This window comes from Metarhizium brunneum, chromosome 5 (assembly GCF_013426205.1).
Source record: "Metarhizium brunneum chromosome 5, complete sequence".
NCBI lineage: Eukaryota > Fungi > Ascomycota > Sordariomycetes > Hypocreales > Clavicipitaceae > Metarhizium > Metarhizium brunneum.
The window spans coordinates 819,872-845,308 of record NC_089426.1 but is presented as its reverse complement, the minus strand read 5'-3'; the positions used below and the strand labels follow the sequence as shown (position 1 = coordinate 845,308).

General features: G+C 53.3%; 11 protein-coding genes across 11 annotated transcripts; 7 read left to right on the top strand and 4 right to left on the bottom strand.

The window, feature by feature from the left end:
- Positions 1 to 1,374: 1,374 nt before the first annotated feature.
- STE20 (Serine/threonine-protein kinase STE20) lies at positions 1,375 to 3,612 on the top strand (the record flags this gene model as incomplete). Its single annotated transcript, XM_014688089.1, has 3 exons — positions 1,375 to 2,997; positions 3,049 to 3,148; positions 3,206 to 3,612. The coding sequence occupies 3 exons, from the start codon at positions 1,375 to 1,377 to the stop codon at positions 3,610 to 3,612; spliced, it is 2,130 nt and encodes a 709-aa protein (XP_014543575.1).
- A 463-nt stretch (positions 3,613 to 4,075) lies between these two features.
- On the top strand, positions 4,076 to 5,332 carry G6M90_00g083540 (uncharacterized protein; the record flags this gene model as incomplete). The annotated part of the gene is made up of 3 exons (XM_014688088.1): positions 4,076 to 4,093; positions 4,172 to 4,360; positions 4,430 to 5,332. 3 exons carry the CDS (start codon positions 4,076 to 4,078, stop codon positions 5,330 to 5,332), a joined length of 1,110 nt encoding a protein of 369 aa, XP_014543574.1.
- Positions 5,333 to 6,000: 668 nt separating this feature from the next.
- G6M90_00g083530 (uncharacterized protein) lies at positions 6,001 to 7,488 on the bottom strand (the record flags this gene model as incomplete). Its single annotated transcript, XM_014688087.1, has 1 exon — positions 6,001 to 7,488. One exon carries the CDS (start codon positions 7,486 to 7,488, stop codon positions 6,001 to 6,003), a length of 1,488 nt encoding a protein of 495 aa, XP_014543573.1.
- A 324-nt stretch (positions 7,489 to 7,812) lies between these two features.
- kduD_1 (2-dehydro-3-deoxy-D-gluconate 5-dehydrogenase) lies at positions 7,813 to 8,723 on the top strand (the record flags this gene model as incomplete). The annotated part of the gene is made up of 3 exons (XM_014688086.1): positions 7,813 to 7,935; positions 8,002 to 8,214; positions 8,277 to 8,723. 3 exons carry the CDS (start codon positions 7,813 to 7,815, stop codon positions 8,721 to 8,723), a joined length of 783 nt encoding a protein of 260 aa, XP_014543572.1.
- Positions 8,724 to 8,929: 206 nt separating this feature from the next.
- G6M90_00g083510 (uncharacterized protein) lies at positions 8,930 to 9,207 on the bottom strand (the record flags this gene model as incomplete). The annotated part of the gene is made up of 2 exons (XM_066131227.1): positions 8,930 to 9,077; positions 9,152 to 9,207. The coding sequence occupies 2 exons, from the start codon at positions 9,205 to 9,207 to the stop codon at positions 8,930 to 8,932; spliced, it is 204 nt and encodes a 67-aa protein (XP_065987435.1).
- A 1,743-nt stretch (positions 9,208 to 10,950) lies between these two features.
- Positions 10,951 to 11,588, bottom strand: GNA1_1 (Glucosamine 6-phosphate N-acetyltransferase; the record flags this gene model as incomplete). The annotated part of the gene is made up of 2 exons (XM_014688085.1): positions 10,951 to 11,194; positions 11,293 to 11,588. The coding sequence occupies 2 exons, from the start codon at positions 11,586 to 11,588 to the stop codon at positions 10,951 to 10,953; spliced, it is 540 nt and encodes a 179-aa protein (XP_014543571.1).
- Positions 11,589 to 12,549: 961 nt separating this feature from the next.
- SRPK_3 (Serine/threonine-protein kinase SRPK) lies at positions 12,550 to 14,245 on the top strand (the record flags this gene model as incomplete). Its single annotated transcript, XM_066131226.1, has 5 exons — positions 12,550 to 13,001; positions 13,059 to 13,387; positions 13,483 to 13,778; positions 13,838 to 14,003; positions 14,067 to 14,245. The coding sequence occupies 5 exons, from the start codon at positions 12,550 to 12,552 to the stop codon at positions 14,243 to 14,245; spliced, it is 1,422 nt and encodes a 473-aa protein (XP_065987448.1).
- Positions 14,246 to 15,141: 896 nt separating this feature from the next.
- Positions 15,142 to 18,492, top strand: G6M90_00g083480 (uncharacterized protein; the record flags this gene model as incomplete). The annotated part of the gene is made up of 1 exon (XM_014688083.1): positions 15,142 to 18,492. The coding sequence occupies one exon, from the start codon at positions 15,142 to 15,144 to the stop codon at positions 18,490 to 18,492; it is 3,351 nt and encodes a 1,116-aa protein (XP_014543569.1).
- A 784-nt stretch (positions 18,493 to 19,276) lies between these two features.
- G6M90_00g083470 (uncharacterized protein) lies at positions 19,277 to 19,825 on the top strand (the record flags this gene model as incomplete). The annotated part of the gene is made up of 1 exon (XM_014688082.1): positions 19,277 to 19,825. One exon carries the CDS (start codon positions 19,277 to 19,279, stop codon positions 19,823 to 19,825), a length of 549 nt encoding a protein of 182 aa, XP_014543568.1.
- An 821-nt stretch (positions 19,826 to 20,646) lies between these two features.
- Positions 20,647 to 22,774, bottom strand: G6M90_00g083460 (uncharacterized protein; the record flags this gene model as incomplete). The annotated part of the gene is made up of 7 exons (XM_066131225.1): positions 20,647 to 21,063; positions 21,119 to 21,492; positions 21,553 to 21,646; positions 21,703 to 21,885; positions 21,942 to 22,203; positions 22,259 to 22,538; positions 22,591 to 22,774. 7 exons carry the CDS (start codon positions 22,772 to 22,774, stop codon positions 20,647 to 20,649), a joined length of 1,794 nt encoding a protein of 597 aa, XP_065987340.1.
- A 1,400-nt stretch (positions 22,775 to 24,174) lies between these two features.
- SDL1 (L-serine dehydratase) lies at positions 24,175 to 25,317 on the top strand (the record flags this gene model as incomplete). The annotated part of the gene is made up of 2 exons (XM_014688080.1): positions 24,175 to 24,263; positions 24,318 to 25,317. The coding sequence occupies 2 exons, from the start codon at positions 24,175 to 24,177 to the stop codon at positions 25,315 to 25,317; spliced, it is 1,089 nt and encodes a 362-aa protein (XP_014543566.1).
- Positions 25,318 to 25,437: the final 120 nt, after the last annotated feature.

Below are 25,437 nucleotides of genomic sequence, written 5' to 3'. Positions count from 1 at the left end.
GTCAGAGTTCCAGAATCACAGCATCCAGAGCACAGATCGTGGCAATTAAATCCCCGCCAAGAGTCCGGTCAAGGGTCTGGTCCGACTTCGCGGGCTGGAATGCCGCAGTGATTCAGTGTCGGGTTTGCTACATGTCAATCATTCGCCGACGTCGTCTTGACTAGTGCTGCGTTCAATAGCCGGAGCCTGAGCCGAAGTGGGGGCGGGGTAGCGGCATCTGACACTTGATCCCTCTTGCCCTCGCCGGAGAGAGTTGCCTTAAGGAGCAACACGCCCAGCTCGCGGACGGGGCGGTTCAAAAGGCGTGGTAGGCAATAAAATTTAACCAGGCCAAGTACCTGTCCATCGCGCTTTATAGTATAGTACATTAATGTATACTAGTATATACTTCTTTGTGGGTAAATGTATTCTGCCACAGACTGTAGGGTGAGCAGTCCCCATCTCTTTTGCTTGCGAAATTAAACTCCCAAGACACAAAATCTACAACCTTGTCCCTCATAAACCCATCAATCGCTGATGTTGCCTCTGTTGGCCGTTTGGCGCTACCTTTCCTCTTCATCCTCTTCTGTCCACGGACTGATCGTCATTCAGCCAGCCGCAAGCCGGTCAGGCCAATCAAGCCAAAGATATGATATTGCAAATCCCGGTTAGAATGGCGAAACACGATTCACCTTGGTTTCGCGACAAACTTCACTGCCCGCCGTCAATTATCACCATCCAGTGCGACAATGAGCCTCATGTCGCCAGCATGTCGCCCTCCGGGCCGGAGGCTGAAAAACCCACCCCTGCTGACAGGAGGATCACATTCAGGACAATCGAGAACAGTGCTGTTGGTTGGGGACTTCCTGTCTTCCCCACCTCCACACTTTCGAATTTAAGCCTCATCATCACGGGCAACGATAGATCGCGTCCACGAAGCAAAGAAGAGAAAAACTCTACAGTCTGAGAGCCCACGGAGTCCTGCCGCAGGGATTCGTTGCTCTGGGTCACCATATCTGACTTTGATTGTTGGCCGTCCAGAGGCTCCTCAACCGGACCACGTGGCTCGCGCGGCCTGCCTGTTGGTTCACATAACTCTTTTTTTTTGACGCTCTTCCTTCTGTCAAGTCTGTCTTGGTATTCGTGAACAGATGTTCGGCATCAAGAGCGCAGGGCGGTTGGCTCCATTTACTTCATAGCAGAGACTCGTCGTCTTTTCCTTCACTCCCATACGGAGTACCGTCTCTCAACTTAGGAGGGAAGCGCCGTCGCTCTCAAGACCAAAGGCGAATCAGCGCCAAAAACACAGAAATCGCCTCTCGAACACCAGATTGTGCTCGATCATTCAGCAATCTTCATTTCTCTGGCACCCAAGGGTGTCCACTGTCGACCGATATGTCACGGCAGCAACGCGCACATGGGGCCACCTTGGCAAATACTGCCATCTCGCCGGTTCCTGGTACGACTGTAACCACCTACACAGGTTCCACTGTCTCACTGCCCGTCGCACGGCGGAAACAGAACATCGCGGCGGGGTTGGTGCCATGTCCAATACGGCATCAAGGATGGGTCACAGTAAGGGAAGGCAGCTTTATCACAGCCTGGAAGGACAGATACTTGGTCCTCAGCAGAGAGTGGCTCGACTTTTGCAAGACAGAAGGAGGCAAGTCGGTGTACACACTCTTTTTGAACGATGTTGTCGGCGTTGGTCGCGTCGAAACTGGTACCCCGATTCTGGAAATTAAGAGGAAAGCCGATGGAACTTCATCTAGCCCTGGCGAGAAGGAGGGTGGCATGCGCATCTTGCACGTCAAGACCAAAACGGAGGATGAATTATACGGCTGGATTGACTTTATATATACGGCATGTCCGGGATTAGGGGGGGTGAGCAATCCCACCAACTTTTCGCATGCAGTACACGTTGGGTTCAATCCAACTAGTAAAGAATTCGTCGGCCTGCCCCACGAATGGGCTCAGTTGTTAAGTGCGTCGACAATAACGAAAGAGGATTACGCACGAAATCCACAAGCCGTTATCGAAGCTGTCGATTTTTATTCCGATCTGACAAAAAAGTCTAACAATCCCGAACAGTATTTGGCACTGTCACCAACCCGAGCAACCCGATTGCTCGAGGAGCTGAACGAGGCTTCTGGCAAGGATCCAACTATTCCAGCTCAAACTAATGAATCTCCTCGTCCTCTGGAGAATGCATATACTGCATATGGCGGCCACGTGAAACTCACATTCCAACAGCACGAACAGAGGAGAGAACGAAGCCAGGAGAGACGGCCCAACATACCTTTCAAGCATATAGCCGTATCTCCTCCTCGAACCCCCGGGAAAGCTACACGAAAGGCTACACAGGACACCCAGCTGTTACACCCAGCACCATTGGCTCCGAAGTTGCGACGGGTACCTGCTCAGCCGGTTCGGCCTATCGCCCAGCAGCCAGATGCGGATACAGCTACAGCAAACCCGGCGCTCGTCCCGCCTGAGGTCTGTCCTAAACATGATTTGCAGCCAGCCCAAGACCCCGGGTTAACGCCTATTCCTGTTCCGTCAATGCTAAGACAGACTATTCGACATCAAACTACGTCAGAGGCTGAGCTCATTTCCAAGTTACAGACAGTTGTGTCTTCAGGAAATCCAGATGACTCATATGCTAGACAGAAGAAGATTGGGCAGGGTGCTTCCGGCTCCGTATATGTTGCCAAGATCAAGGCCACGGCTGTTGGGACTGCTCGCGACATTATTCTCGATCGAGGCTTGAATACTCGGGTTGCAATTAAAGAAATGGTTCTTGCACGTCAAGCTCGCAAGGAACTTCTTGTGGATGAGATTATGATTATGAGGGAGAACCGACATGAGAACATTATCAACTTCCTCGAGGCATTCCTCGTCAACGAGAACAGACAACTATGGGTTGTGATTGACTATATGGATGGTGGTGCATTGAACGATATTATAGACAATAACTCAACAATTTCCGAAAGACATATGGCAACCATTTGCAGAGAGGTACGTGGGGCTGGACTAGGACGTTCTGTCGAGGCGTACTAACAGCTTCAGACTTGTAAAGGGCTACAGCATCTTCACGCGAGATGTGTCATTCATCGAGATATCAAGAGCGACAATGTTCTCATGGACAGCCGAGGAAACATCAAGATCAGTATGTCGGCGTCCTAAATCGCATACCTAAATAGAGCACCTACTAATTCAGAATAAGCCGACTTTGGATTCTGTGCCAAACTCAACGAACGAAGATCTAAGCGTGCCACCATGGTCGGCACCACATATTGGATGGCCCCCGAAGTGGTTCGACAAAAGAAGTACAGTTACAAGATTGACGTATGGTCCTTGGGGATCATGGCTATTGAGATGGCAGAAATGGAGCCGCCATATATGGACGAGCAGCCTTTACGGGCACTGTATCTCATTGCCACGTCCGGGACACCGCCATTGCGCCATCCGGACAAACACAGCCCGCTGCTCAAGTCATTCTTGGCGAGATGTCTAAGGGTCGATGCTGAGCAGCGTGCCTCGGCGGATGCATTGCTGGAGCATGAATTTTTAAAGTCTAGGGGTAATGTGAGCGAACTGGTAGAGCTGTTGGCGTATAAAAGTGAGACTTAAGGCCGGTGCGCCGGTGTTTTTTTGGCATAATCTTGGGCTGGGAAATACGGGCATCCTGAAAATTGACCTTTCTCATACACATATTGGTTAGATTTATGGTATCATTTCAATAAACACGAACTAAATCTCCGAAATCGACTGTCAATAGATTGTAGAAATATGGCAAGAAGCTAGAGATCAACAACACTCTACGGAGCATTGAAGTTCGGTTGTGGCTCTTCCCCTCCCCACCATCATCTACCCCAACTTTCTCTTCGCAAATGCGGCCATGATCGATCCACTTCTACCTTTGACACAGCTTGTTCAAACGGACGTTGCCAACCGCGTTTGACCGCCGGGGAGGAAAAGACATGAGTACTACTTGGCGAGTAGGACAATTTCAACGACACATACAGAAAGGGGAACTCAAAACGGTTCCATCTCATCTTTGTCGGCCCTCCACAAATTAGCGTCAAAGCCAGAAATGGCTCCGCCCAACGAGGTGCGATTTCAACCTTGACACCACAAACAACCCACCAGTTCTCGTCACCAAAGCAGTCGCTAACCCCCAAACCCACAGCATGATTCCGGCGAGGCCGAAGTCCCCCATGTCCGCACGTACTTCTACGCCGGGGGCGAGTACGCCGAGGACGGAAAAGGCGGCCACCTCCTCCACAACCAAATGTACGTCGAGAAGCTGGTGCCCGCGCCGGGCGTCACGCAGAAGTGGCCGATAGTGCTGATGCACGGGAACTGCATGACCGGGACAGTACGGCCGTCCCCCCCTACGCCGCAGCTCCCTCTGCACTACGCATCCGCGGCTAACCCATCCCCCTAGAACTTCCTCAACAAGCCCGACGGCGGCCGAGGCTGGGCATCCGACTTCCTCCGCCAAGGCTACGAAGTCTACGTCGTGGACCAGCCGCTGCGCGCCCGCTCGGCATGGCACCCCGGCGACGGGGCGCCCTCCCTGTCCGCATATCCCGCCGAGCTCCTGCGGGACCGGTTCACGGCGCCCCGGCCCTCGAGGCAGTGGCCCCAAGCGGCCATGCACACGCAGTGGCCGGGGACAGGAGCCATGGGCGACCCGGTGTTTGACGCCTTCTACGCCTCCACGGTGCCCTTTGTCAACAACGAGGCGTACCAGCAGCTGGCGGCGCAGAAGGCCGGCGCGGCGCTCCTGGACAGGATCGGCAAGCCTGTCGTTCTGCTCGGGCACAGCCAGGCGGGCGCCTATCCGCCGCTGATTACCGACGTCCGGGCCCATCTCGTCCGGGCCATGGTCCTCGTGGAGCCCAAGGGGCCGCCGTTCCAGGAGGCCGTGTTTAGTGGGAGGAAGTCGAAGCCTTGGGGGATTTTCGACGCGCCCATTACGTATGAGCCTCTGGTGACGGATCCGGAGAGGGACCTTGTCAAGGTGACGTACCCGCCTGCTGGGCCGGGTTTGGCGGAGTGTGTGCTGCAGGCAAGTGATCCGCCGCCGAGGAGGCTGAAGAACCTGGTGGGTAAGCCGATGCTGGTCGTGACGGGGGAGGCGTCGTACCATGCTGTGTATGACCATTGCACGGTCGAGTTTCTACGGCAGGCGGGGTGTGACAAGGTTGAGCATTTGGAGCTGGCCAAGGTTGGGATACATGGGAACGGGCACATGATGTTTCTGGAGAAGAATAGCGGCGAGATTCAGGGGGTGGTTGAGCGGTGGATTCGAAAGGCTGTGAGTGATGGGCTTTCGTGCTCGTAGTGCCCGGCGTGGAGGGGGTGAGCCATCGACATGCTCGGGTTGAGGTCGGGGCACAACGGCTACTTGATGGGCCGGCGTTGGATATGCTTGACTGTGTGTGATACAATGAACCAAGACTACCTAGGTATATCAAGCCATGACTTTTTTTCGGCTGTAGTGCCAGAAATCTTGCTTGAATGACTGAGATAGCTAGGCATCGTTTACTTGGTGATATGTATACTTATAAGAAGTATAATATCTTATACTACTACCAGATATTTTCCTAAAATATACGAGAAAATAATATTACAATAACATTTTTCGTTCAATCCGCCGTGGTGGCTCCTTGTTAAAAGCCCAGAGTATTGGCCCGGCGGGTATATCACTTGGATGGAAGCATACAAACCTATTGGACACCTTTCTGGATGCTTTGGAACACGAGGAGAAGATGCGAGGTCCCCTACCTGGCGCACTACTTGGGTGTTCTGGTGGCATTTCTCTGTCGCGGACGAAGGTGGGAGGATCAATCATGGTTGATCAACTACGCATCAAGAAACAGCCGGGTCTTCGCTTCACATTCATTGACACTAGCAGCTACGGGACCAATGACGATGGTGACCATCGCGCCAGGCCCTGCAGTAAGTCGAACATCACAGTCATAGTGGCCGGCGAGCGGCATCTATGTGAAATCAGTCGAAGAGAAGGGAAGACAGTCGTTCCCTCGCTTCCACAGCATCCCACTCAACCAGTACTCGTTGCTGCATCTCCGCCATCTTCACTTGCACGAGCGCCTCCATCCCCGCTTGTTCCTCTTGATCCAGAAGCTTTACCCTCGTCTTCCACAATTGCTCCGTGGAAATATCTTTGTCCCGGTGACCGAAAAACCTCTCATCCAAGTACTTCCAGTATACAGCATCAAAGGCCCAGCTCTTTCTCGCGGCATAATTGAGCCAGAAGCGGCCTGTCCTCCAGCTCTCGCGCATGTATTCCGAGAGCCGTGAAGAACCGGCTTGCACATCTTTCTCAGCCTCTTCCAGGGCTGAAAGCCAGGTCTGCAGCCGGCTTTCGTAGACGGAAGTCCAGTCATCAATGCCATCATCCCACATCTCTGGCACGTCGAGAAGTAACCACCAGGGCGGGTCAAGGACGAATTGCGTTGGCCCGACGTATGCGTATTCCCAGTCAATGGCCGCGAGAACATGGTCATTCTCATCGACGAGCACATTGGCAGGTCTGAAGTCATCGGACCACAGGCGAAAAGAGCCCGAGCCGTCTGGCGCGGACAATGTTGCGGGGGCGTCCTTGCAGCAGGACGACCAGTTATCCTCAGCGAATCCGAAAATTGATAGTCGCCCTTGCTTGGCTAATCTGCGGAACAGCTGCCGAGCGACATATTTGGTCCTGCAATCGTCCTCTGACGAAATCATGTCGTTGCGCTGGAAGACGAGGGTTGCGATTTGCATTTCAGCCAAGACGGTATACCACTCATCAGCGCTGCGGTACGTGGTGCCTTTGGGAGGAAAGATGCATGTTGGAACATTGGAAAGCTGAACCATGTTGCGCATGTTGAGAGTGATGGGGCGTCCCATTACGCGGTACGACTTGTTGCTTGCCTCGACGAGGCTTCCGATACATGGAAAGGTAGCTTGTGCAAGCTGTAGCACACACCGTGCCATTTTAAAATACTGGCACTTGAGCTTGTCCTCGGGAATGTCCGGTTGCAAGACGGGCGTGTCATTAGGATCATCTCGGGGAGCTTCCAGGACCTGGCCCATGCCCCGTCGAGATCCAACGTCTTCGATAATCATGAACGGCCCAATATCGGCATCAATGCCGTGACTGAAAAGTTTCGGGATCGGAACAAGAGTACGTTGGCTAACGCATGCCGCGGTCGCGGCTTCTGCAAGTGTCTTCTCTTCAGGAAACAGCGCTTGGTTGGGGCAGGGCAGACGAACGAGAACGTTGGTGGCAAGACCCTCGATGCGTATGGGATAGAGCACATTGAAGCCGTCAATGATCAAGGGGGTGACCAAAGTCGCGGGTTTTGTAAACATCTTCTCGGCAAAAGATACGACTTTGCGACAGGCTGAGGCAGATCGGACTTGCTTCATGGCCTCCTCCCAGAGCTTGTCGCTTCGGTCCCATGCAACATTGTCAGAGTCCTGTCGTGCTGCCATCCTGGATAGGATATGGTAAGGCTGATTTGAAGGGTCTGGTCGTGTTAATCGTGCTACCAATTGGCTCTATCTATTCGTGCTATTACCGCTTGATTTGACCTAGTGACTACATGTCAATGCTAACTGCAATTCACGTGGGGACCCTGAAGCAATATTACCAAATCGAGCATTTAGCGCCGAGCCCCCACTAGAACCCCCGCGGGGGAGGCAGCAGCCGTCGGCTTTTGCTTTTGTGTCGACTTTGCCGAAAAGATATCACCTCATGTCCTCGCCCTCTCCGCGCTGCTTCGCCCCAGCATCAAAAACACACGGAAACAAGTCGATATGAGCGCGCCGATATTCTCACTCCAGGGCCAGACAGCCGTGGTCACAGGCTGCACCCGTGGCATCGGCCAGGCTGTGGCTATTGGCCTCGCCGAAGCAGGCGCTGATGTCATTCTCGTACAGGTATTTCGAAAACAACCAAGCATGAAGGGTCATTAGCGAAGAGCCATGCTGATTCCTACAAAACAGCGAGATACCAGTGTCACTTCCACCAAGGAAGCGATTGAAAAGTTGGGCCGCAAGGCATGGATCTACACGGCCGACATGGCGGACCAGCAGTCCGTCAAGGCGCTGACTCCCAAGATTCTAGCCGACGGACACGAGCTTCGGATTCTGGTGACGTGTGCCGGCATCCAGAGGCGGCATCCGTGCGAGGAGTTTCCCGACAGCGATTTCAACGAGGTTCCTGCCTACCTACCCCCTGATGTGAAACGCAGCGTCGCGGTGCTAACAGCCCTGCGCAGGTCATGCAGGTCAACCTCAATGCCGTATTCACGCTCTGCCGAGACGTGGGCGCACACATGCTGCATCTCGAGCCGTCGCCCACCACCGGCCGCCGCGGCAGCATCATCAACTTTGCCTCGCTGCTCACCTTCCAGGGCGGCTTCACGGTCCCGGCGTACGCGGCGTCCAAGGGCGCAGTGGGCCAGGTCACCAAGAGCTTCGCAAACGAATGGACGTCCAAGGGCATCACGGTCAACGCCATCGCCCCCGGATACATCGAGACGGACATGAACACGGCGCTGCTGAACAACCCCGAGCGCCTGGCGAGCATCAGCGCCCGCATCCCCGCGGGACGATGGGGCAGCCCAGACGACTTCAAGGGCACGACGGTCTATCTGGCGAGCCGGGCGAGCGGCTACGTCAGCGGCCACACGCTGGTCGTCGACGGCGGTTGGATGGGCCGGTAGATGAGAAGAGGAAAGCGAGACGGGGTTTGCAACGGTGTAGTAGAGAGGTATCATTAGCGCTACTAGAAAATCCGACGCTGTTCAAAAACTCCCCAGACCAACGAATTCCATCCCCCTGAAGCCAATGAATCGACAGCAAATCTCGTTGACTCTGCGTTTCCCCCCTCTATCCCATCCCACTTGACGTCTTGGACAAAGAATCGTTTTCAGGATGTGCTCGAGGTAGAGTTTGAGCGCGCCCTAACAACCCTCTTCTTGCCCAGCTTCCACGCCCCCGAGGGGTCCTTCACAACAGTGACCTTGCTGCGCTGAAAGCGCACAAAGCCATTTGCCTGCGTGTTCCGCGACAGTACTCTAGCACAGCCTCGTCAGCACACATTTCCCGAGACCAAAGGCAGAGCCGCAGGGGGTGCGGGGGTAAGACATACTCTGACTGAAGCGCAGCGATGCGCATGCGCGCAAGGACAGGGTGAAACTCGTCCATTTTCAACTCCCAAATAACCCTTAAGACTCGAGGTGAAAAGAAAATACCCAACGCAAGTTGTAGTTTAAAAAACACCACGGCTGCAAAGATGTCTAGTCTAGGGAAAAGACGAGCGGTCTGCAACAAGGTCCAACCTCAAGCAGAAGGGGAGACTGAGGAGGCCAAGGGGAATCATTGGACCAAGCCAGGGTATTTAAAACTCGAGCAGATCCCCGCCTGGGACGGGAGGAAGAAACGAGCCATGTCAAAACAGACTCTCTAGCCCTCCCGCGCACTTCCTGGGGTGCAGGGCGCCACGACGGGCTCGGAGGAGGAGAGAGGTGGGCTGGCTGCTGCATCTGGAGACTGGTCGTCTGATCGATCACATGCTTGCTGCTAGCTAGTGTGTCGAGTCTGGTGTCTCAGGACGAACTGGCCGAGTTGCGTGGTGGAGCACATGCAAGCGCATTGGGTTTTGGGGGGGCGGGGGAGTGCGCCTGGGGACGAGGCAATACGCTGTGAATAGTGACGGAATAGGTGCCGTGGCTGGCGAGTGACGAAATTGCGGCTGGACCTAGTCGTGAGACCGGGCGTCTGGGGAACGCTGGGAGGGTTGGAGGGTTCAATGTTTGAGGGTTTCCGTCGTGAGGCGCCGGATGTGGTTTGGTGCGGACGGGATGCGGCCGGCGACCAGACGTTTCGAACGTCTTTATTTACCGTCGGGCGGGATACAGTGGGAGGCGAAAAGTATATGTATTCAACTGGGTTGGGTACCGGGCTATCACGCTATAGACTGTAATATGTTGTGGTATCAATATTAGTGTATACTTCTTCATGTGTAAATATATTCTGTCGTATATGCACTGTGAAATATTACTCGCGGTCAGGTTGTGGAGAGTGTGTAGAACCGAGAAGTACAGTGCTGTTGTACGTACCAGACGTAGTCTCGCATGCAGATGGAGAATAGAACGTCGTCCTGCAGATGCATCGCTTAGGGGAGCAGTCATCTGCTTCTATCGTATTGCGGACTGGAGCACGTCTGATGCCGCCTGTCGAGAGAGGCTAGGCCAAAGCCGCTCGCTTGCCGGGCTGAAATCCACTCGCCTTGGGCATTTGGAATGTTTGCACGCCAAGGGCGCCTTCGCACCAACTTGGACCTCTATTGCAATTTGGAGCATGGCAAAATGACAGAGCAGTGAAGACATACTCACCATGTTGCAATGCCCTGGGCGGGGCGCGACATGACTCGACAGCCTTGGTTACGATACTCATTCACAATGGGCGGATAAATACCCATTCGCCCGTGTCACGCATAGCACAATCCAAGCTCGAATCGATCCCTGCATTAATGCGGCACCGAGTACGTCTGACGTCTATACATTCCATGCCGTCTACCCATCAATCAATTGCGGCACTGCCAGTGTGCGCCCAAACCTTGTTCCATGCCAGCTCTAGATTTTGCTACCTGCGCCGCGAGAACAACGCATCAGCCCCATGTACAGAGGAAAAAAAAACAAATATTCAAAACCAAAAATCATATATAGCAAGGACGGGCTGTATTCAAATCGACAAGTGTGGCCATCAGGCTAATGTGCTAGTAAACGCAAAGACAAGTGCAGTCTTGTACATGCTGAGCCATTACGGGCTTGCGAGTATCAAGACTTGCATGATGAAATCGGTCGGGAGTAAGGTGGTCGAGGGCTGTCGGGTAAAAGAGGCATTTCGGGAGAGGTGTCGCGGCGGCCAAAAAAACACGACGGAGACTTATTGAGATTTACTCTTATTTCCCTGGTAGTAGTGTGCCATCTGCAAGCCGGCCCGTCTGAAGCCGCACTTGACGTAGAAACCCTCGTTGGCATCGCTGCAGTCGAGAATGCACTTGTAGCAGCCGACCTTTTCGGCGACGTAGTCGAGGGCTTGAATGAGTCGGAGGCCGAGTTTCTTGCCCTGCTGGTCTTTGGCGACGGCGATGTCTTCAATGTGGCCGACCGCACCGAGGCTGTGGATGCTATGTAAATAGTCAGCAAATCGGTTCTCCTCTCCAGGTGTTGTTGACTTGGGGTTCCATCGCGAGTCTTCCAGCGTGGCTGGAGATTGGGGACGTACAACTTGCGCTCAACTATCAGAGCACCCGTAGCAACGACCGATTTCTCCTTCTCAGTTCTGTTGGTGTCCTCAATGACAACGATGTAGTAGCCCCCCTGCTGATTCATCTGCTTGAACTGCTCCTCAAACGCCTCCCTGGTGATGTCGCCGACCGTCGTCAGCACTCGCAGACATTCCAGGAAGCCGGTGTCAAAGTCGCTCGGTCGCAGGGCCCGCAGCTGGTAGCCTTCAGGCAGCTTTTCAGACACCTCGGAAGAGATGAGCTTCGATGAGAAGAGACCCTCTTCGGATGCCATGGTAATTTCGATGGTTGGATGAGGCATAGGGACTTGAGGAACGTTGGCGTGGGGTGTTGGGTTTGGTGGCGTACAAACGGGGACAAAGGCTAATTCGTATCAATTGGGGTAGCAAGAGACAGCAATGTAGTTCAGCGAGCGAGGGTAGAGCGGTCGGGATGGATTGAAATGAAGAAACGAGAGTCGAAGTCTAGCTGGGGGAGAAAAAAAGGGGAGGGCAGGAGAGAAAAGCACGGCAGATGGGGTTGGGATTGGATGGGATGGTGAGGCGCAAGTCGATAAGCATCACAGCCGATAGCATCCAAGACAACAAGATTGGGACATCCAGGGTCAGGCTGGCCAAGGTCGGTGAGGCTGAGACGGACGCATCTGGCCGACTGGTCTGTGCTGGCGCCTCTGGTCAGCGGCCAAGGAGAGCCCTTGTGGGGGAGAGGAGGCGCCTGATTGGCCCAAGTTATTGTTTTGGCTGTGGAAAGAAGCCCACTGCGCCTGCCCAGCCCTGTAGGCAGGTCCCTGGAGGCAGATCGCAGGGGCGCTCTTCAGGGGCATGGGGTCTCAAGTGCTTTCTTGGCGCATTCAACCGTTCCATTGTCTTGAGCCCGAACCGTTTGCGGCTTCCCGCACTCGACATTGACAGAATGCCGAGGAATTGTTCACCGGCTACGGAAAAGGTGACACAATTCAACCAACGATAATCGACAAACCGGCATGGCCCTTATTCACGATTGCTGGCGTGGCGGTGACTGGCCCTTGAACCTTGGACAGGCGCTGTTGTGGCAACATAAGCCGGAGCCTCGTGTTTATTATTGGAAACACTGAACGGGCCCTCCGTAGATCCAGTAATTTGGTCCAATGGCCGGCAACCAATCGCTCAGTGCTCCGTTAAGCTCCATTGATGTCAAATTTCTGTGCCTGGTGTCCCGGGCCAAAACATTGAACTAGACATTTTGGATGCTGAGCCATGGCGCCAGTTCGAAGTTCCAACTCCAAGCCCGCATCCACGTCATTGTACCACCAGATCTGTATTGGCAGCTCGATTCCTAATTGCAGATATGCAACGGCCATTAATAGCACGCCTGCTTTCTCCAACACCAAGTCGCTCACCTGCATTATTGCCCTTGTGCCCGCAACTCTGTGTTTCACTCAATGCTTCACGAAGAGCCAGTTCTCTGGCCCACAAGCTTGGCTGGGCGACTACAGCGCGTCGTCGGTCAGAGCCACACGCACGCTTCCATCTCAGGGGTTTGACATTATTGATGATACACGGCTCCTGGAAGAGGAAGGGCTACCAGAATATGATTCTCATCACTTCTACCCCGTCCGACTTGGCGAAACTTTCAATGACAGGTTCCAGACAGTAGCAAAGTTGGGCTATGGGTCGTCCTCTACCATATGGCTAGCTCGTGATCTCCAGTGAGTGAGGCGCGTGAGGAGTGCGAAACGTGACGCGCGATTGACCTTGCAGCACAGAGAGCATCAATATGTCGCCCTTAAAATTTATATACACAACTCAGCTCAACACCGGGAATTGCCCTTTTATGAAAAACTCAACAAGGCCTTGCCGAGCCGGCATATTGGTGCAGAAAACATAAGGAAGCTACTTGGCTCATTCAATGTCAACGGTCCTTTTGGCACCCACATCGTCCTAGTGCTTCAAGCCTCTCAAATGAGTTTGCGTGATATGGACACTGTTTTTATGCAAGGCCGTGGATTTAATGAAAACTTCGTCAAGAGCGCTATCAAGGAGCTTCTACAGGCTCTTGATTTCTTACATAGCAAAGTCCAGGTCGTGCACACTGGTACGCAGCCATTTTCCCATCTTCTTGACACATTCTGTCCCTCAGGCGTATCTGCATCGATAGTTCCCATGCTAAGTCTGAAATGAATTCGACAGATATCCATCCCGGTAACCTACTTCTCGGTATCGAGGACGACTCTTTATTTCGGACGCTAGAGGATACTGAAATGACTAATCCAGTTCCGCGAAAGAAGGTTTTCGATCGGACCATCTACTCCTCTCGACTCATGAAGCCGAAAGTTGGTCCACTCCTTCTATCCGACTTTGGAGAAGCCAGACTTGGGCCGGGGCCTCATGCAGGAGACATCATGCCCATTATGTATAGAGCTCCGGAGACGCTATTATGGATTCAATGGAGCTATGCTGTCGATATCTGGAGCGTTGGGCTTACGGTATGTCTTTGCATGCGTCCCTAAGAGTTTTATCAAGCCTTCACGCTCACCAGTTCCAGGCATGGGATCTCTTGGAGGGTAAAACATTATTCAGCGCCAGAAAAGCCGATGGCAGTTTTTCAGATGGCGTGCATTTCTCCGAACTTATAGCCGCCCTCGGCCCACCTCCCAGAGACCTGTTGAACCGGCACCATGAGCGAGCACTTGAATACTGGGACGAGAACGGTACGTCCACTTGTATCTTGTTGATTGTTAGGCTGGTGACTAATTCTGCATCCGCACATGCAGGGAATTGGGGAGGCTTTGTTCCTGTTCCATCTGAAAAGACATTGGATGCAGCAGAGGCGAAGCTTAAAGACAAGACCAAGTTTCTACGATTTATGCGGAGAGTCCTTGCTTGGGACCCCAAGATGCGACCGACAGCTAAAGAACTTATGACAGACCCCTGGTTGTTGGAGGAGGCTTGAAGACATGATGGCGCGAAGTTGACGCAGTGTGATCTGTGGACGAACATGTGCATGAAAATACTTGGGGCAAGTATTTTGCCCGGAGGTGCTTGTTCTTGGCCGTTATATACTGTCATGAGTATCACATGTTTCCGTGCTCGAGTCGATTCTCTCTTGCGTCTGCATCCACGCCAGAGTGCCGGCTTAATGACCCATGTACACATACCGATCGATTCGCCCGTCACATCCAAGCAGAGAACCTACGCCTATCAAACAGATGCATCGGATGCCTGCAGTAGGAAAATGTAATCGAAAAACCCATATGCAGAGGGTTAGAACAAAAGTGGCGCCCATTGTTGATGTTGACTTTGTCAAGAGGCGCGCTCTAGAGTGCCATCTGGAACTTTAGCATGCGACAAGGCAGGGTGGCAATGTGACAATCACATGCAAGTGCTCCACCGAAAACCAAGTACCATTTATGTACCGGGCAGCCTGCTAACACCTGGCAGGAATACGACCAAGATACTTCTCGCCAGGAACCAGAGTGACCTGCCCGACGACTTCAATGCCAGAAGCCAAAACACATCATCGACGTTAAACGCCGGACCCAAACCCAAGCCCACCTTTCACCATTCATTCCCAACGGACATTACGGCTCCTCTAGTTGGCCCTTTGTCCGTCGCGACTCAACACACCTAAAACATTGCCACGTCCCGCCCTATAGAGTGCTGTGGCTGTTCTACGTGTCTGTCTAATGCTGGGCCCCTCCCTGGTCTGGTCTCTATTCTCCTTCTTCAACTTGACCCCGTCCGCACCTCTCCTTTGCAACACTTTAGTATACGCATCTGTGCGTATAATGCGCTCGACTCCTATGCCCAATCTACTTTCATCAAGCTATTCTACGCCGCACTTTCGCTATGCCCAGAGGCAAGCCTCATGATGTCGAGGCCTCTGCCGGTGTGACCTGCCAATACCCCGGTCACACCCTCCTCCCCAGTCCGATAGCTCATGCTGTCAGCTTGGCTACACGGTCAACCTCGCTGGCTATCCGCATTGGATCTCTCGTCGGCTGCTATAGTCTCGATGCCGCCAGATTCACAACCTTGTCAAGCCTCGGACTGGCACGGAGCTTGGTGGAAACCGTGTTGAGCACGGCTGCCCGCGATACTGTATCACTTTCCCAGTCAGATTTAGGTGCCGCCGAAACAGAAACCATCTTAGAGCGTAGCCTGGAAAGTCTTCATTTCGCAGTTACCCAGATTGTTTTTTGGACGTCGGCCGGCTTTCGATTAACAGGCACAACGATATCGACCGCATCCGACGCTTCACAGCTTCTGTTGGGAAGTCTCGATAAGCTCTTCGGTTCTACCGATTCTTCACGGGCTGTGGCGAGCATCATCACCCTTGTTCGAAGAGAATTCAATAACCCGGCGACAGGAGTGGGTGGAGAAAAAGTTGGAGTTTCAGACTTGGTGGTTGCCCTCGGAGCATTGGCATATTTACAGCGAACTTCTCGGCGTCAAGCGTCCGAGGAGGCCCGACGACACGCATACGAAGAGGTGATTTGGGATGTTGTGGTCCTCACCGATGGCGAACGCATCGATGTGCGCGGCGATGAAGAGAATGAACGTCAGCTTACTCCCAGAAACGACCACGATCCTAACGACCTAGGCATTCGGTATGGGGCAGGGGAGGATGACGAAGCTGTCATGCAGAGACTGAAGAGTCATATTACAGCTAATCTTGAGCCCGGAACTACCGCATCGATATCGAATTCCGTTTCATCGGTCCAAACCATCACTGTCGACGTAAAGGGACCCCAGCTGCTGTCCCTTCCCACTCCCCCAGGCGCTGAAATAGTAGAGACTCGAAGTGCATCAGCATCAGCAGGAAACCATCGGCAATGGAGTTTCGGCCCGGACAAGGATACGTCTTACACTGTTGTTTACAGGATTCAGAGGGACAAGTTTCGATCTGCGACGTTTCGAGGGGAGGAGGAGGAATCTGGCCCTGCAGTTGTCGAGGTTACGGACGATGACCCAGTTCCAACCGCCAAACCTTTAAAGAGACTTGCGCCGGCATCCAAATCCCTTTCCGATATAACGAGCTTGAACGGGAAGGAGTCTCAACGGTCAAGCTCGACTCCTTCAAGCACGGCGGGCTCTCCAAGTCACGCAAGCAACACCAATGGTCCATTCGAAGGCCCCAAACCACTCCGTCCATCTCAATCGGGCAGCCCAGAAACAACAGCAAACCAGAAAAAGCAAAGAACGCCACCAATAGAACCACTCTCTCCTAGCTCTTCAGCCAAGAAGCGAACTGCGGACTCGAGCAGACGATCTCAGCCAAAAAAGAAGGCCGAAACACTCAGCACTGGAAAACAAAGCGAGAAGCGCCCTGGTCTGAAGCAGGTCTTGAAGGACAGCGGCCAGTCGCTGTCCAATATGTGGAATAAAGAAGGCCCTGATCATGAACACAGTCGCTCTGTTGTCAAACAACGACCGCAGTGGAAAGGGACTGGGGGCAGCACCTCAGAGTCATCAAATAAACTGAAGCCGCCAGCTGGTCGGACTCAACCACAAAAAGCCCAGCGTAATGTCCCCGCTCGACGAGTCCAGACACCAGATCCATTCCCGCGTCCGTCATCACGAGCTAGCTACGTCTCAATCCATGAAAGGCGACGAGATTCTGTTGTTTCACTCACAGACGCATACTCTCGAAACTCGACGACTGGCTTGCGTCCGGCCTCACCAACCATCTTTCGCACCGACTACTCGACCCAGGAGACAGTTTCGCGAACTCCGGGTGAACCATATCCTGTTGGGCCCGTACCTCCATCCCCCCACGGCAACGGCCATCATCATCGCCGATCGACGTCTTACGCACCCAGCCTCTACAGCCTAGCCACAAATGATTCTCAGACATCGCTGCTCTTGGCATCGTATTACCAGAAGAGCGCGTATAATACTTCTAGTGCCTTAAACACGCTGCGTAATGAAGGATTCGTGGACGGGACGTTTCCAACTGGCCACTTACTACCGAACATTGCCAGGTATATGAGGTACTCGTCCGCTTGTTATGGCTCACATTTCATGAAACTTCTTGGTATCTCAAACGAACTTCCCGCTAGCCAAATGGGCGACAGAACCCACCAAGACGTCCGACACTTTGTACACCACACTGAATCTGAGGATAGCAACATACTCCTTGCTTCGTTTGTAGATCCACAGGGAGGTTCTGATGCCACAGGTTCCACGGGTACCGGTGTGCCGTTGGTACATTACATCTCACTCGACCATGAGGCAAAAGCCGTAGTCCTAGCATGCCGAGGAACGTTGGGGTTCGAGGATGTCCTTGCCGACTTGACATGTGACTACGACAACTTGCTATGGAGAGGACGAGCGTACAGAGTGCACAAGGGCGTGCACGCCTCTGCTAGAAGACTCTTATTCGGAGATGATGGCCGAGTTCTCGTCACACTGAAAGAAGCACTGCTTGAGTTTCCGGATTACGGTCTCGTGCTGTGTGGTCATTCTCTAGGGGGAGGTGTCACCTCCCTTCTCGGCGTCATGCTTTCGGAACCCAACCCCGACGGTCCGGGCTTCGTCATCTCCGCCGAACCGTACTCAAAACTCCTTACACAGGGGCTTGGAACAGGGCACAAGTTCAGCGACGTTCGCCTCCCGCAGTCTCGGCGGATCCACGTATATGCGTATGGACCACCAGGCATACTGTCCCCGTCCCTGCGCAAAATTACGCGTGGGCTTATCACAACCGTCGTGCACGGCAACGACATTGTACCCCATCTATCCCTCGGTGTACTTCACGACTTCCAAGGTCTGGCGCTTGCGTTCAAAAGGGATGAGAATCAGACTAAAGCCGAGATCCGACGTAGAATGTGGCAGGCTTTTCAAGGGCATCTCTCTGACAAGTGGTACCAGACCACACCAGCGGCGCCCAAAGAGGGCGATGAAGAATGGGTGCTGCCCATGCTTCAGGCACTGCGAGGCACGATGAAGGGCAAGAAATTGGTGCCGCCGGGCGAGGTGTTTGCCATTGAGACGACCAGGGTGCTCCGACGCGATGCATTTGTGAAGCAGGAGGAAGGTCCGATTGGGAGACCGGCGAGGAGAGTGGTGCTCAAGTACATACGGGATGTGGAAGGGCGGTTTGACGAAATTAGGTTCGGAGCGGGATTGTTGACAGACCACAGCCCGGCCAAGTATGAGGATGCGCTGAACAAGTTGCGACTCGGCGTGGTCGAATGATTGAACGACGACATGATTTTTTTTTCACAGAGCAATGTAGACGCATGAGCCGTTGTATGGTAGCATTGAAGAGACTATTTTGTGTAACTACGGGCGGGCGGGCGGGTATATTAGACTCTGCTTGATACCTCCATCACAAACAATAGATGATAGATGCAAAAGGATAACTAGTGGGCATGAGAAGACTGACTTTCTGTAAATACTAGTTGGCGAGGGGTTATTTCCGGGTTTCTGCTGCCATTGCCCTTAATAACGCCAAACTCCACCCCTAGACATCATGACCAGCAACGCAGCAACGGCATCACGGCCCTCGTGGAGCAGTGCGTCCATCTGTTTCAGGTGCGCACTCTAACGTTAAAGTTTGGCCTGCAAACATCTGCGCGCCGCGACTCGGCATGGAAGTCTCGTTGCCCATCTGAGCGCGTAGGTTCGTGGCACAGACCTCGTGCGCCAATCTGCCTCGTCCAAACCTCCCGTCGTGCCTGGAAAAGTGGGCAAAGGGTGAGACATGCACGCCCTCGCGCTGGATTTTGATCTACGTATTGACTAGACGCCCGCTTGAGCGTGTCTGCTCGGTGTCTTTTTTAACCAGTGGCCCCCTTTTCCAGCTTGATACCGTCTTTTCTCTTTTTTTTTTTTAATGACCTCTGTTCAGCTATCCTTCTAAAGTGAAGTGAAAATATCTTTACCATATACCATTGACTCCTCTCGGCCAAACCCACCACTTTTATATACGCGGCACACTCACTAGTCACTACACGCACCAGACGGCACCACCACGAAAATGCACCTCCCGGCAACCACCCTCATAACGCTCGCACTGGCCGGGCAGGCGCTCTCCCGGGCAGCGGACATGGTGTGCACGGCGGCGTCGGCGACGACGCTGCTCTGGCGCGTGACGGGCTTCGAGTACCGCGACCAGCGGGTGGCCATGGGCGCGTCGCGGCTCGAGTACGGCCTGGCCAACTTCACGCTGCAGAACTCGGCGCTCGCGCACAAGACGACGTGCACGGCGGTGTCGACGCGCAGCAGCCCGGGCTTCTTCGCGGGCGACGTGGCGTACGACTGCGCCGTGAGGCCCGACGCCAAGGGCGACCTGTCCCGGTTCGCGTTTGACCGGGCCTCGGGGCTGCTGACCATCAACCAGACGTGGGCGTGTGACAGGGACGGCAGCCGCTTCGGCGGGCAGGGGCAGGTGAGGCTCAGCTTGAAGTGTAGCGAGCGCGAGCAGAGCTCGACGTTGCACTCGGGGACGAATTACTCGGATCGCAGTGTGGTTTGTGACAAGGTGAATGTTCCTGTGAATATCACCTATTTGCAGGGCACTATTTAATTTTGGTTTTTAAAATTGGTTTTGGAGAAATGAGGGGGGAATTTGGTTGGGACTCGGGAGGGGGATGGGGTGTTATTTGTGTATATTCTTGTTACAGAGTACTCCGTAGATGGTTGGAATAGTATCGTTTTTTTTTTCTACAGTGCTGGTCGTGACTGAGCTGTGGTTCTTGGCGGATGGGATTTGTTGCCGCCTGCGCCGTGTCCATGGTCGAATGAGCTGGTTACGCCGCAGCCTGAGACTGGTATGCAGAACATGTATCTGGGGTATGTGGTTTGATTCTGTCGGCCTGTCTTGGAGGGCGTGAGACGCTGTGTTTCTCGTCAGTCTGTAGAGGAGGAGCGATAAGTGATCTCTAGACACCGAGATCCGGTACCGAGTAAGACTGATACCATGGGGTTGCTACCGACATCATCGTCGAGGGCCAAGCTGATATTACATGTACTATTGACATCGTTCCTGCCGTCCGGGACTCCGGGAGAAGAAACCTCGTCACTACGGAGCAGAGACAGGGATCATCTCGATGTGCGACAGGGTTCATATCCCTTGACGATCTGTTCTCGACAGGGGTCCATGTGCTGTTCCACCGAACCACCGTGTCTGTCGCGCTTATAGCGTCGTAACGCTGAGCGCGCAGAGAGCTGGGCAAGCACCTCGCCCAAGGAAGAAATTCAGTTCGCAATTGAATAAGTCAAACGTTGCCGTCCAAATATGTGGCGTCGAAGCTGGGTGGGTCGGCCAGTTGTCACGGCTGTCAATGTCCTAATTGGGAAATTATAAAACGTCAATCCGAAGCTGCTAACGAGAAGCCATATGTTTTATTAGATACGCAACGAGTCTCCTATTTCGTTGATATAGTTTATACCCATCTCGCGATAGTCATCAGTCACGATATCTGGCCCACGTTCTCGGAAGCGCATTGTCTTCTTATTCTGACCATCCCACTGCGGCCAGTTAGGTAATCCGTCCATCTTATGCATATTAGGATCGAGATGGTTTACAAAAGAAACCAGGACGCCTAGTAAATGATGCGAGTTCAAGCTGATTGTGTCTGGAAGAGTGTTAAACCAGTAGAGCGCGACATCTGCACCATGGAAAGAGCCTAGTATGGGAATGTCCCCAGCCCCAATAAGAGGACGGAGAATGGTATTTTCTGCTCCCCTGAGAGGAATGGAAGCCTCGATCAAGTAATTCCACTTTGGAGCCGCAACCTTTTGCAGCAGGGCACGCCGCTGTGCCTGAGATGGTGTTAGATTGGCCAAGTGGCAACGAAACGTGTACTGGTGAGCTTACCTCGAAGCTATAATCACCTATGAGAGAAGATAAGCGCTTGTACTGAGGTGGGATCGCATAGAGCAGTCCTGTGCCGTAGGGTGACCCTTTAGTTGGATCTTGTGGGTACAACTCCATGAGACGATTCAGCTGCTGCTCTGTAGCCGCTGGCCACCAATAAGTCTTGAAATATTCCTTAACATCCCTAGTTGTAGTCAAGTTCAGCTGGTTAATCAGCGAAAAGAGAGTCCCTTCGTCGCGCATGTCTCCGTATAAAACTGGCACATTGGCGATTCGCCCTGCCGCAGCGAGCTTATCCGGACTCTGTGGAAAGAACTTGCCATCTGGTCGGAGCGTCCACGCCGATGCTAAGCTGCGGAAGCCTATCAAGGAATCTTTACGCGCTAGAGGTTAATGACGTTTGCATAAGACTATAGTCGGATGGACAAGCATACTAATTGTTTGCATGTGCTGGTAGATTTTCTCATATGGTGCTTTTCGCAGACAATTGATCTTGTCCGCGGCCGAGTTGCACCCCACGAATCGGACCTTCGTAATTGTAAGCTTGGAACATGAATAAGGTCTATGGCAGGTATCATGCACACCATGTCATCGAACATTCCTTGCTGGCGTTCTGGTCCGTCGACCTTGAGAGGACCTCCGGAGAGCCCCATTGCAGCCCGGAAAAGGCCCTCATTGTCGCCATTATTAGCGACTAGATGGCCGCTTACAGACCACGACCCTGCCGACTCGCCCATGATGGTGACCTTGTTTGGATCTCCACCAAACTAGCGACCTGTGAGCTTTGTCCATCTCATAGAGTTGAGTGCTTATAGTTACCCACCGAAGCAATGTGTTTCTGAATCCAGCGCAACGCATTTCGCTGATCTTCAAAGCCTAGATTCAAAAGACCGGCCTCGTCGAATTCTCGCGAGGCAGTGAAGCCAAAGTGTGCGAGCCTATAGTTGAATGACGCGAAAACGACCGGCTGGCCCATGTCAATGCTTCGTTTGACGATATTCGCGCCTTGATAGAATATTCCTGTGACGGGAGTAGTCTCCAGTCCTACTGCGCTTGATGAGCCTAATTCGAAGCCTCCCCCGTGGCTGGTATAAATAGCATGTTAGTATTTTAGTCGACTTGGTTGGTGGACAGACTCACATCCAAGCCAGGACGGGCAGACCCTCGAGGCTCTCGTTCTGGGGCCGCTGGACGTTTATATAGAGACAATCTTCGTCTTGTTTTAGGATTTTTTGAAAAAACGGAAGACTTTCTATAAATCCGCCCACGAGGCCTAGACCGAGGTCGCTTGGTGCAAAGGCTGAGACTATGTTATGCTGTGGGCACGCCGGGCCATAATCACTAGCTTCCTGGACGCCTCCTAGATTCTGATTGAAAATCTGGGAGTGGTCGAACCGCGGAGCCTTTGCGTACGGAATGCCTGGTAAGAGGTTAGTTTTATGCCACTGACTACGGAGCCTCTCTCTACATGCCCAAGTAGTTTGACGTATCTGTTTTGTCATCTTGCACCCCTCGATACTGGGCATAGCTGAGGCTAGCTATTGGGCTGGGCCCTCCAGAAAAGAGCTTTGATGCACTAAAGAGTGTTGAGGAGTTGTCTTGAGCAATGGCAACTCCAGCGAGCGTTGAAATAATCGCCCAATATATAGCAGGCATCTTGAATGTACGTTATTAATTGGTAGTGGGGTTTATACAAGTCTCTTGGTCGTCCTGTAACTCATTATATGCTGTGTATTTTTAAGTTTTTCAGGGGTCTATAAACAAAGCTGGAAAACTTGCCAACTGAAATAATAGACTTTGGCAACTGTGACAAGGGCTTGATACAAGGGCTCGGAGCGTAAACACTCAATTCAAAGATAATATCGAAGGGTGTCGACGGTCCTCGGTTTCTCAGGAACGCGAGGGGCACGGCCTAGATTATATACACGAAAGGAACAGCGACACCCGAAGCTTCCAGCTTAGGTCGTCATCGCGTCGTGTGACGACGTTGGGCCTTTGCTTGGTCCCAACTGTGTAACACTAACCATGCGGGGTAATTAAGTTCGGGCACTAATAAAATAGAAATCTAACAACATTGAACATTGAATCTAATTGGGTAGAGCCGCTAGTAGGCCAAGGCTTTAGTAAATAGTATAGTCATAAGCTCTGAGGAAATACACGTGCATCCGGACTAAAGGAGAAGATCCGTGCCCCAATACAGCTAAAATCAGATGCTAGTATATTCGGGCTAAAGGAGTGTCTGTGTCGTAATACTAGCTCTAGAATTGGGAGGACTTTTAGCCAATAACCTGGAAGATACCTAGAGTTAGGAGGGTCTGCATTTGTAATATTTCACAGGACTAATATATGCTCTCTTCAGAGAGTTCCTACGGCACGAGTAACGCGATGAAAGAGCAAGGAAAGTTGCACCCAAATTTAGCACAAACTTATCAATATGTATTCAGAACGGACGGAGCTTGCTGCATCTGATAATCACAGCAATCCCGGAGACATGAGACCGCGGTAGTTACGGACAGGTCGCTGAATCAAAAAGGCCCTATCGCGAACTTGTGGGTCCCTAGTTTTGCTCTAAGCCCCGAGGACTGATGATCAATGCCTTACTTGGTCCGGCATCGTGTCCGAGATACGATGGCACCACCAGGCTTCTGAGAGAGTTGGTATTCCTTCCAACGGCTCCTGAATACCTTGACTGAGGAGGGTCCGGACTATAAATGAGACCGAGTTCCGTAGTATGCTGCATCCCCGGTGGAATACTTGATCCGACAGGGCGTGCCTGTCTACCGAAGGGCGGAAAGCGGCCCCGCAAAACCCCCACGCTGGGTTAGGCGATTCGGAGCGGCCGGGGTTGCTCCGTTGTCTGAAAGCCATGACGGGATTGATCACGCTGAATTCAATCGCATTCAACGAAGCTGCCTCCGAGGCCCCTTTAGAAAGGACAGCCAATCCCCCGGGCGACACCGAAGCACGTGACCGCTTCTTCCAACACTACAATATACGAACGCGCAACCTGCACAAACTTGACCCGACTTGTCCACATTGAGCGAGGAAACTACACCATGACCGTCAAAGCAGCAACTCACTCCAAGATCCCCTGGATCGAAACCCCGCTCATCAAGTCGGCGACCCTGAGCGCCGCCGCCGGATGGTAAGAGTGCAGTCTGGCACGGTCCATCACGATCCCGCTGATGCCCTTTCTCAGCAACGTCTTCCTCAAACTTGAGAACCTCCAGCCGTCGGGATCCTTCAAGTCCCGCGGCATAGGCAACTATCTCGTCTCGCAACTCGCCGCTGTTCAGGCTGCCGACACGCGCTCCGCCAGAAAGCCGCACTTTTACTGCTCATCCGGCGGCAACGCTGGTCTCGCCTGTGTCCATGGCGCCATCACCCTGGGCTGCGAGGCGACCATTGTCGTCCCCCTCAGCACGACGCCGTACATGGTGGGCAAGCTGCGAGAGGCCGGCGCCACAGAGGTCATCCAACAGGGCGCCTCGTGGCAAGAGGCGGACAAGTACCTGACCGAGACCCTGATGCCGGACGCGACGGCGCGAGGCGAGGCGGCCATCTACGTCCCGCCCTTTGACGCGCAGCAGGTCTGGGACGGAAACGCAGGCATTACCAAGGAGATTGTGAGGCAGTTACCCGCCACGGAGAGGCACTATCCCATCAATGGGGCTGCTGGTGACGGGAATGCAAACCCGGCCACGAGTGTGCCAAAAATCGACGCGATTGTGTGCAGTGTCGGCGGGGGCGGGTTGTTTGCCGGCATCGTGCAGGGGATCGACGAGTTGGGGCTGAAGCAGACGACGGTCGTTGCGGTCGAGACTGAGGGCGCCGACTCGTTGGCGCAAGCAATCGCCAGGGGGGAGCTGGTTACCCTGCCGGCAATCACGAGCCGAGCGACGAGCTTGGGCGCGAGACGAGTCTGCCAGCGGGCATTTGAGTATGGCATGAGAGACGCGGTGACCAGTGTTGTCCTGCCGGACTCAGAGGCCATCGGTGCGTGTAGGAGGTTCCTAGATGAGGAGCGTCTGCTGGTCGAGCTGGCTTGTGGCGTGTGCCCTGCGCTCTGCTACAACGGACAGCTGGAGAAGTTGGTTCCGGGGTTCAATGAGAGTAGTGTAGTTGTGTTGGTTGTGTGTGGGGGGAGCAACATGACGTTGGAGATGATGGATCAATACGCGGGCGAGCAGGCGAAATAAGACTATAGAGGGTACTTGAATGAGCTACAGGTGCATGAAATAGAGAAATGGATTTGCTACGGCGGCGTATAGACGGCTAGCGACGGCAGAACCGCAAGGGGAAAAGAGGTGATACAAAGC